The sequence below is a fragment of the Nicotiana tomentosiformis genome, chromosome 12 (genome assembly GCF_000390325.3).
Source record: "Nicotiana tomentosiformis chromosome 12, ASM39032v3, whole genome shotgun sequence".
NCBI lineage: Eukaryota > Viridiplantae > Streptophyta > Magnoliopsida > Solanales > Solanaceae > Nicotiana > Nicotiana tomentosiformis.
In genome coordinates, this window is record NC_090823.1 from 27668016 (window position 1) to 27678352 (window position 10337).

Here is a 10337-nt window from a genome sequence, read left to right on the forward strand (position 1 = left end):
ATGTAGCGAGGTGCCTTAATTGCCAGCAGGTTAAGTGCGAGCATCAGAGGCTAGGTGGCCTACTCTAGTAGATGGTCATACCTGAGTGGAAATAAGAGCGCATTACTATGGATTTCGTAGTTGGGTTTCCGCGGACCTTGCGGAAGTTTGATATAGTTTGGGTCATTGTCGACAGATTGACCAAGTCAACACACTTCATTCTGGTGGTGACCACGTATTATTCAGAAAGATTGGCCCATATTTACATTTAAGAGATTGTTCGGTTGCATGGTGTGCCTGTCTCCATTATATTTGATAGAGGCCCTAAGTTTGCTTTGCATTTCTAGTGGGTAGTACAGAGTAAGTTGGGGACCCATGTAGAGCTCAGCACAGCCTTTCACCCCCAGACCGGCGGGCAGTCGGAGCCGACGGTTCAGATCTTAAAGGATATGCTCAGAGCATGTGTGATTGACATCGGAGGGGCAGTGGGATCGATGCTTGACTTTGGCCGAGTTTGCATACAACAAAAAATATCATTCCAGCATCGAGATGACTCCATTTGAGGCTTTATATGGTCGGCGATGTCATTCGCCTATCGGATGGTTTGAGCCCGACGAGGCTAACTTACATGGTACTGACTTGGTGAAGGATGCCTTGGAAAAGGTAAAGTTGATTTAGGAGCGACTTGGCATAGCACAATCAAGACAAAAATGTTACACGGATCAGAAAGCGCGTGATTTATCATTTATGGTGGGCGAGAAGGTTCTCTTGAAAGTCTCGCCGATGAAGGGAATCATGAGGTTTGGGAAGAAGGACAAGTTGAGCCCAAGGTTTATAGGTCCATTTGAGGTGTTGAGACGAGTTAGGGAGGTTGCTTATGAGCTTGCATTGACTCCCAGTCTATCGGGAGTTCATCTAGTCTTCCACGTGTCTATGCTTCGCAAGTATCATGCCGACAGGTCGCATGTGTTAGACTACAACACGGTTCAGTTAGGTGAGAGCATGAGTTATGAGGAGGAGCCAGATGCTATTGTTGACAGGTAGGTTCGCCAGTTGAGGTCCAAGAAGATTTCTACGGTAAAAGTTTAGTGGAGGGGTCAACCAGTCGAGGAGGTGACTTGGGAGGCCGAGGAGGACATGCTTAGCAGATACCAACACTTATTCGGCATTCCAGGTACGATTCAAACTCGTTCGAGTACGAACGTTTGTTTAAGAGGTGGAGAAGGTAATGACTTGACCGGTCGTTTTGCTTTCTAGATCCTCGTTCCCCTAAATAAGAACCCTCGTATGTGATTTTACTAATTTATGACTTATGGGGATGGTTAGTTCAGGTTTGGAAGGGTTTAGGTTGAAATCGGGATACTTAGTTCCTTAATATTAGCTTTAAAAGGTTAAGTTTGACTTGGGTCAATATTTCTAGTAAACGACCTCGGAACCCGAATTTGACGGTCAAAATAGATTTTAATGATTCTTTTGAATTTGGGCGTGTGTTCGGATCGGGTTTTGGATGACCCGGAGCGTTTTAGCGCCTAAAGTTGAAAGTTAGCTTATTTAAGGTTTTAAAGTTCTTTAATTTTGGCTTGGAGTAGGTTTTGGTATTATCGAGGTCCGTTTGGGATTCCAAGCCGGGGAATAGTTCCGTATGGTGATTTAAAACTTGCATGCAAAATTTGGTGTCATTCTGAATAGTTTAGGTATGATTCGACGTGTTCAGAACAAGTTGGAAGAACTTGAAGTTCATAAGTTGATTCGATTTGGTTTGAGTGTGATTCTTAGTTTTGGTGTTGTTTTTCGTGTTTCGCAAGGTCGAATAGGTCCGTTTTATGATTTCAAACTTGTTGGTATGTTTGTACGATGCCTCAGGGCCTCAGATGCCATTTGGACGATGCGCAGAACTCGTTCGGACTTGGAAGGAGTTGCTGAAGCAGCAGGGCTTCTGGTGCATTCCCACCGGCGAAAATTGGCTGCAGGTGCGGCACCGCAGAAGAGGCTCTTTGGCCGCAGGTGCGCATTTTGGGCTGTGTGGGCTGAGTCTGCAGGTGCGGACATGGGGGCACAATGGCGCAACCGCAGAAGCGGTCAGTGGTCCGCAGAAGCGGGCAAGGTCGCAGTTGCGGCACGTACGCCGCAGAAGCGAGCCATTTTCTGCAGATGCTGAAGTATGCCAGCTGAGGGTGAGCCGCATATGCGATGCATTTTCCGCAGATGTGGAGCCGCAGAATCGACCATTTCTCCGCATAAGCGAAAGTCACCGGGCAGTGAGGTCCATTTAATACGAGACTTATGCCATATTTGGTTCATTTATTTCACTTCTTGGGCGATTTTAGAGCTTCTTAGAGAGGGATATCCACCTAACTATTAAAGGTATGTAATTCTTACCCAATGTAAGTTAAATACATAGATTATGGGTAGATTTAAACATGTAAAATTGTGAAAATTATGGGTTTAGATGAAAAACCTAGGTTTCTATAAAAACGGGATTTAACCACAAAAATGATTGTGGAATTGGGTGAAAATTATTTATTTGAGTTCGTGAGGTTATGGGTAATATTTATCTTCAAATATTTTTGGAATTCGGGCATGTGGACCCGATGGTGAATTTTAGGAATCTTTCAATTTGGGTTGGATAATTATTCTAATAGTTAAATTATGAACTTTTGAATATGTATTGATTAATTTATATAATATTTGATTAGTTTCAGATTTTTTGGAACCGAGTTGAGGCTTTAGAACGAATTTGTGGGCCGGAAAGTGATGTTTGAGACGAGGTAAGTCTCTTGTATAACCTTGTAAGAAGAAATTTATCCCATATGTGATTTAAATTACTATTTGCTTCTAATTGTGGGGCTACGTACACGCACGAGGTGACGAGAGTCCGTGCGTAGCTACTAATTATGCTTATGTCCGGGTAGCTTAGGACCCAAATCATGAAATACTTATAATGTTTGCACCCTACTTATTAATTAAAGTGTCTAAATTATATTGAAACTTGTTAAGGAATTTGTAAGGACCTAATTACACTCACTTGAGTTTTTGGCAGGTTACTTGACCGTTAAAAGAAATTGTGCTTCCTTGTGCATTAGCCTTGTATTAGATTCTAAATCGGCTGTTCATAAAGTATCCTCTCTACTTGTGGAGCAGGCCGAACGCCTCGGCAGTAGATAGATGTATCTATGGTTCGTGCCGCTCGACCCTCGTCAGTGTACACATTATTCTAGATAGGGTCGTACGGCCTAGGTATAAATTGTGTGTAATAATACTCGGAGGTTAATTATACTTGATATTATTTTTTGGCTTGAGAGGTTGTAATTATTAATGACAGAATTTGACCTCGAATTTATGATTAACGAAAGAATTATATATTTACTGCTTTTTATTGCATTATTATTACTGTTTATATAACCCATGCTTATTTAGAATTTCGATATTTTATTGTTAGCCCATAGTAAGTATCGAAGTCGACTCCTCGTCACTACTTCTTCGAGGTTAGACTAAATACTTACTATGTACATGTTGTTTATGTACTCACGCTACACTTCAGCAGTAGTCGTGCAGGATCTGAGGCAGGTGCACCTAGCGGTCATATCGGTGCGCACCCCCGTTACCCCGAGGCCTAGTGGTGAGTTGCTTCCTAAGTCGTTCTGTAGCACCTAGAGTCTCTCTTTTGTATCTATTTTTGGTCTACTTTATTTCAGATAGTAGTTATAGTTTTGTATATTCTACTAGTTGCACATCCACTTGTGATACCAGGTCTTGGCACACATACTAGTGGACTTCATGATTTTGGAGTATTTATATCACTATATTTTCCAACTCAGTTGCCTTCGTTTTATTTTATTAAATTTTTCTACTCCTTAATCTCTTAATAAATAAAATTTAATTACATGGAAGATTATTAAAAGAGTAATCACATGGTCAGTTCACTGTTGGCTTGCCTAGCGGCGACGTTGGGCACCATCATGGCCTATAGGAGAAATTGGGTCGTGATAGCCGAGGTCGAGGTAGAGGCCGAGGAGGGGCACGTGCCGCAGCTAGAGCACCTGCCGGAGTAGCAGCTGAGGAGCCACTTGTAGCTCCGGTTAGGGTGCAGGCACCTGAGGCACCTTTTGCTACCCCCGGACTCTAGAAGACTTTAGCGCAGTTCCTGAGCATGTTTGGTATATTGGCTTAGGCTGGATTGATCCTAGTTGCACCAGCTACTGCGTAGATTGGGGGAGGTGCTCAGACTCCCGCCGCCCGTACTCTAGAGCAACGGGCTCACATTGGTCAGGTTCTGGGTGTTATGCCGGTACAACCTGTTATTCCAGTTCAGCCTGAGGTCAGTCTAGGGCTATCAGAGGAGGAGGAGCTGAGACTTGAGAGGTACAAGAAGTATCACCCTCTTACTTACAGTGGCATTGTAACTGAGTATACCCAGGGTTTTCTAGAGAAGTGCCACTGTATTTTTCGCACTATGGGTATTGTGGAGGTAAGCGGAGTTGCTTTTACTATATTTCAGTTGTCAGGAGCAACGTATCAGTGGTGACAGGCTTAAGAAGAGGGTAGGCCAGCTGATGCAGAACCTCTCACTTGGGCTCATATTTTAGAGATGTTTTTTTTGGAGGAGTTTGTTCCCGAGACCCTCCAGGATACATAGCGCACAAAGTTCGAGCAACTATGTCAGGGCACTATGTCGGTGTCAGAGTACGCTATCAGGTTCAATGATGTCACAACCCAAATCAGAGGGCCACGACTGGCACCCGGTGCCTACTCAACCGAGCGCCATGTACCTTATCTTTTTTTTCTATAAGACTCGTCACGGGCCATGATAAGCCACATCTATATATGTAATTAACAATATTAGAACTTAACTCACATAACTAATTTAAAAGGATTTATATAGATACATAGGGGCCAACAAGGTCGTTGACATGTCAAACCTAAAGCTATACACAGCACACTGTCTGCAAAACTTCTAAGAATACATGACCATAACATATAAGTCGGGACAGGGTCCCTGACATCCTCATAAAACAAAGTAACATATATAGAACGTGACTCGGCAATACTCCAGGAAGATGTGGAGCTGAACCATTCCGCTTATGTCATTAATAGGACAATCCCTCATGTAATGACTAGGGTCTCCACAGGTATAGCATACATTAGACCCCTGACGACATTGTCCAGAATGAGATCTACCGCATTGACTGCACCGCGGAGGGGGCGCCCTCATCTGCACTGAATCCCTCTGTTTCTGAAAACCCGAAATTCTCGAGCCCTGACATGATTCAGAATAGACAGATCCCTCATAATACGGCTTCTGCAACTGTTGGACACTTTCAATAGGACATGGTGACATAGAATCTCCCGAAAAATCCTCAGGTTGCCTAGCAGACAAAGCTTTCTTACGCTGACCCTCATCACGATTCTCGTATTGCTTTCATTTTCTATCCTCCAAATTCTGATCATAAGCCTCGATGCGAGAAATATCCATACTATCGAGCAGAGTGGCCGTGAAACACTCATTAATTTGGTGTTGCCCAAGTCCTACCACAAACCGATGCACTTGGTCACTCATTTCAGCCACAATCGAGGGGGCATACCTCTCCAAGGAATCAAACTGGAGGCTATACTCCCGCACACTCATATTCACTTGTTTAATAGCCAAGAACCTGTCTACACTTGCCTGACGAATCTCTGTTGGCAAGTAATGACGCAAGAAATCCCCTGAGAACTTTTCCCATATCGCAGGAGATGCATTTGTCCCTCTAGACAATTCCCAAGTTTCATACAATTGAACCGCAACATCACGCAATCGGTAAGAGTCCAACTCTACTGACTTAGTGTCTGATGCATGCATCACCTTCAAAGTCCTCTGCATCCTATCAATAAAGTTTTACGGGTGGGTCCTCATTCTTGTTGGATCCGGTAAACACTAGAGGGTCCAAGTTGATGAAGTCTCGAACTCTCGCGCTAATAACCCTGTTAACGTGACCAACATCTGTACCTACCTGGCACTGAGCCTGAGCGACTACCAATCTAGTCAACAACCGTACTACACTCTGCATATCTATATCCTCATCTTGAACAATAGGCGGAGGTACTGGGTTCCTCCTCATCTCCTCGGGTGCTGACAAAATCAGAGAACTATGCGAGGGTGTCGTATTTCCCCTCGGGGCCTCACTCTGGCCCTCACTAGACATTGGTACTCTACTCACGCCCTCATCTGCCATTGCTTTACCCTTCTGACTAGTCGTAGCTTTACTGGTCATAGACATCGCTATATATATATATAACAAGTCAAAGGTCAAGGGTTTTATTCCCTATGACTCTACTCTATTGCACGATCTAATATAAAGAAGGAAAGGTAATTGGTTCCTAAATGCCCTGTACTTTCTTGTTTATACAAAGTGGTGCACAACACATTTATATACAAGACTCTACTAGACACGGCTTACAGACAACCCTAGGACAGGACTGCTCTGATACCACTTTGTCACGACCCAAATCAGAGGGCCACAACTGGCACCCGGTGCCTACTCAATCGAGCGCAACGTACCTTATCTTTTTTTTCTATAAGACTCATCACGGGCCATGATAGATATATATATATATATATATATGTAATTAACAATATTAGAACTTAACTCACATAACTAATTTAAAAATATTTATATAGATACATAGGGGCCAACAAGGCCGTTGACATGTCATACCTAAAGCTATACAAGGACACTATCTGCAACACTTCTAAGAATACATGACCATAACATATAAATCGGGACATGGTCCCTAACATCCTCATAAAACAAAGTAACATATAGAGAACGTGACTCGTCAATACTCCAAGAAGATGTGGAGCTCACCAACCAAAAGCTGATATCTGGAGGTAGCCTACAGTGGATGGTCCTCACCTCGCCTATCTACACCTGCGTGGCATGAAACACAGAGCCCCAGAAAAAGGGGCGTTAGTACGAAGAATGTACCGAGTATGTAAGGCAGTAATGAAACGTAATAATAATAATAATATACTATCTCTCGGAGAGATAAGAGTCAACTCATAACTTTTGACTTGCGGCTGAGGGCCGAAACATATAGAATAAAACTCATCTCGTATAATATAAATAAAACTACAATATAATAGTTCTAGTTACCTCATTTTCATGACGTTGACTGCCCAGCTGATTAGTGGTAACTGCCCGACCAGTCGTAGCTCGGTGGTAAATGCATAACTGCCCAACCGGTGATAAATAATAATACATAACTGCCCAACCGGTTGTAGCTCGGTGGTAGATGTATAACTGCCCACCCGGTGGTAAATAATAATACATAACTGCCCAAACGGTGGTAACTGCCCTACCGGCCGTAGCTCGGTGGTATATGAAGATGCGTATATCACAATACTATTGATATTAACATCTTTATCAAATACCTCAACAGGGAACTAGAAACATACTTAGACATACTTGAATATAACTTTACCGGAATGAATAACATGCACATCCTTAACTGCTAAGAGTAAAACTATTTATGGAATAACATTACGTTTACGTATCGTTACTTGGATCATGCCAAAAGAAAAGGAGGGATAACCTTAACATACCTGAGTCGATTCTCTTGAGAAAGATTACATTGTACTCCCTTAATATTGCAAAATCTCACGTTAATTTGAATTGTTGAAGGCTTGGGCATTGCTTATGTGATATACAATATGTAGATGCATATTAGAGAAATGATTTAACGTACTTTTTTGTAAGGAAAACTTGTTGAACAATGACTTCATAACTTGAAACAAAAATTCTTAAAGCTTGATGAACTCTTTCTTTAAGAGATAAAAGATAACCTTAGAAACAATGTTACTTTTGCTGAAATAACAATAGAAAGAAGGTAAGAAATCTTGGTTGGAATTCTTAGAAGGAACGTTACTATGTTCCTTTCTCAAGAGACTTGAAGATAATTTTTAATTAGGAAAGTTATCCTTAATCATTTGGTGGCCTTACCTAATTAATGCTTGGTGTCACATTTCTTTCAAAGTGTGACACCTTGCATCATTTATTACTTAGTCACTAAATTGATAGGGATGCTTGCCACGTTGGGGGGGTTTAAATCTTATCCCACTCTTTAATTAATTATCCAATAATTAATCAATTACTCACATAAATTAAGAATTATCTCAAATTACTTAAAATACTACTTATTTTTAATATACTTTATACATCTTACTATCACTGTCATAGGGTACCTTGTATGGTACTAGTCCATAAATATCGGGTATTATAGCTCAGACCGTATTTTATCCAAAAATAACAAACTTCGGCGATACTCAATTTCTTCGATTCGTTAATCCTCTGACATTTATAACACTTGCTTATCACTTGTTTCAAATAGCATAAATGTTTATGGTCTCAAAATAATCTCATTCCCGAGTCTACGTCGATTAACTTATGACGAAACTTTAACGTACGAAATGCGGGATGTAACATCCTTCCCCCCTTAGAAATATTCGTCCTCGAATGTTTAAACTTGCAAGATGTACATACATACTCATCAATTATAAATGTATATATCTTCCCGGGCTACACTCCAATGAAACAAATAGCAGGCTCTCACGGGGTTAGGACGTCGTCTATCCCTAAAACTACTTCCTAATCCATTCGTCACCTATGATTCTGTTAATCTATCTTCTAGGCACTGACACCCACTAGTTATAATCTTAATAACAGGGTTCATACTTTGATTTCAAGCTAGCATTGGTTTCCCTTAACCCTTCAGACGTAATGCCAACTCAATCTTATATTAATCATATTAACTAGATAATTTGCGTTAATAAGATCGAACATTACCCATAGTCACAGTACCTGACACATCATCCGGTGTATCCTCTGGGTCCTGATGACCTGCCAAAGCATATATGAGGTTCTGACTACCGCCGGAGCTAGATGCTCCACCCTTGCCTCTACCTCTACCAGCCGATGCCTGAGGTCCTCACTCACGAGGGCGTACTGAAGAGGAGGAGACTGGTATACATCTGGTGGGCTGAACCATCCTGCTTATGTCATTAATAGGACAATCCCTCATGTAATGACTAGGGTCTCCACATGTATAACATACATTAAACCCCTGACGACATTGTCCAGAATGAGCTTTACCGCATTGACTGCACCGCGGAGGGGGCGCCCTCATCTGCGCTGAATCCCTCCGTTTCTGAAAACCCGAAATTCTCGAGCCCTGACCTGATTCAGAATAGACAGATCCCTCATAATACGGCTTCTGCAACTGTTGGACACTTTCAATAGGACATGGTGACATAGAATCTCCCAGAAAATCCCCAGGTTGCCTAGCAGACAAAGCTTTCTTACGCTGACCCTCATCACGATTCTCGTATTGCTTTCGTTTTCGATCCTCCAAATTCTGATCATAAGCCTCGATGCAAGAAATATCCATACTATCAAGCAGAGCGGTCGTGAAACACTCATTAATCAGGTGCTGCCCAAATCCTACCACAAACCAATGCACTCGGTCACTCATTTCAGCCAAAATCGAGGGGGCATACCTCGCTAAGGAATCAAACTGGAGGCTATGCTCCCACACACTCATATTCACTTGTTTAAGAGCCAAGAACCTATCTACCCTTGCCTGACGAATCTCTACCGGCAAGTAATGACGCAAGAAATCCCCTGATAACTTTTCCCATACCGCTGGAGATGCATTTTTTCCTCTAGACAATTCCCAAGTTTCATACCATTGAACCTCAACATCATGCAATCGGTAAGAGGCCAACTCTACTGACTCAGTATCTGATGCATGCATCACCTTCAAAGTCCTCTGCATCCTATCAATAAAGTTTTGCGGGTGGGTCCTCATCCTTGTTGGATCCAGTAAACACTAGAGGGTCCAGGTTGATGAAGTCTCAAACTCTCGCGCTAATAACCCTATTAACGTGACCAACATCTGTACCTACCTGGCACTGAGCCTGAGCGACTACCAATCTAGTCAACAACCGTACTGCACTCCCCATATCCATATCCTCATCTTGAACAATAGGTGTAGGTAATGTGTTTCTCCTCATCTCCTCGGGTGCTGGCGAAATCAGAGAACTATGCGAGGGTGTCGTATTTCCCCTCGGGGCCTCACTCTGGCCCTCACTAGACATTGGTACTCTACTCACGCCCTCATCTGCCATTGCTTTACCCTTCTGACTAGTCGTAGCTTTACTGGTCATATGCATCGCTATATATATAAAATAAGTCAAAGGTCAAGGGCTTTATTCCCTATGACTCTACTCTATTGCACTATCTAATAACAAGAAGGAAGGGTAACTGGTTCCTAAATGCCCTGTACTTTCTTGTTTATATAACGTGGTGCACGACACATTTATA

The 10337-nt window shown here is 42.3% G+C and overlaps 2 protein-coding genes across 2 annotated transcripts; both read right to left on the bottom strand.

Annotated features, from left to right (window-relative positions):
- Positions 1–5398: 5398 nt before the first annotated feature.
- On the bottom strand, positions 5399–5839 carry LOC138902390 (uncharacterized). The gene has a single exon (XM_070190251.1). It carries the CDS (start codon positions 5837–5839, stop codon positions 5399–5401), a length of 441 nt encoding a protein of 146 aa, XP_070046352.1.
- Positions 5840–8781: 2942 nt separating this feature from the next.
- Positions 8782–9789, bottom strand: LOC138902391 (uncharacterized). The gene is made up of 2 exons (XM_070190252.1): positions 9070–9789; positions 8782–8934 (listed from the first exon to the last, which is right to left on the bottom strand). The coding sequence occupies exons 1-2, from the start codon at positions 9787–9789 to the stop codon at positions 8782–8784; spliced, it is 873 nt and encodes a 290-aa protein (XP_070046353.1).
- Positions 9790–10337: the final 548 nt, after the last annotated feature.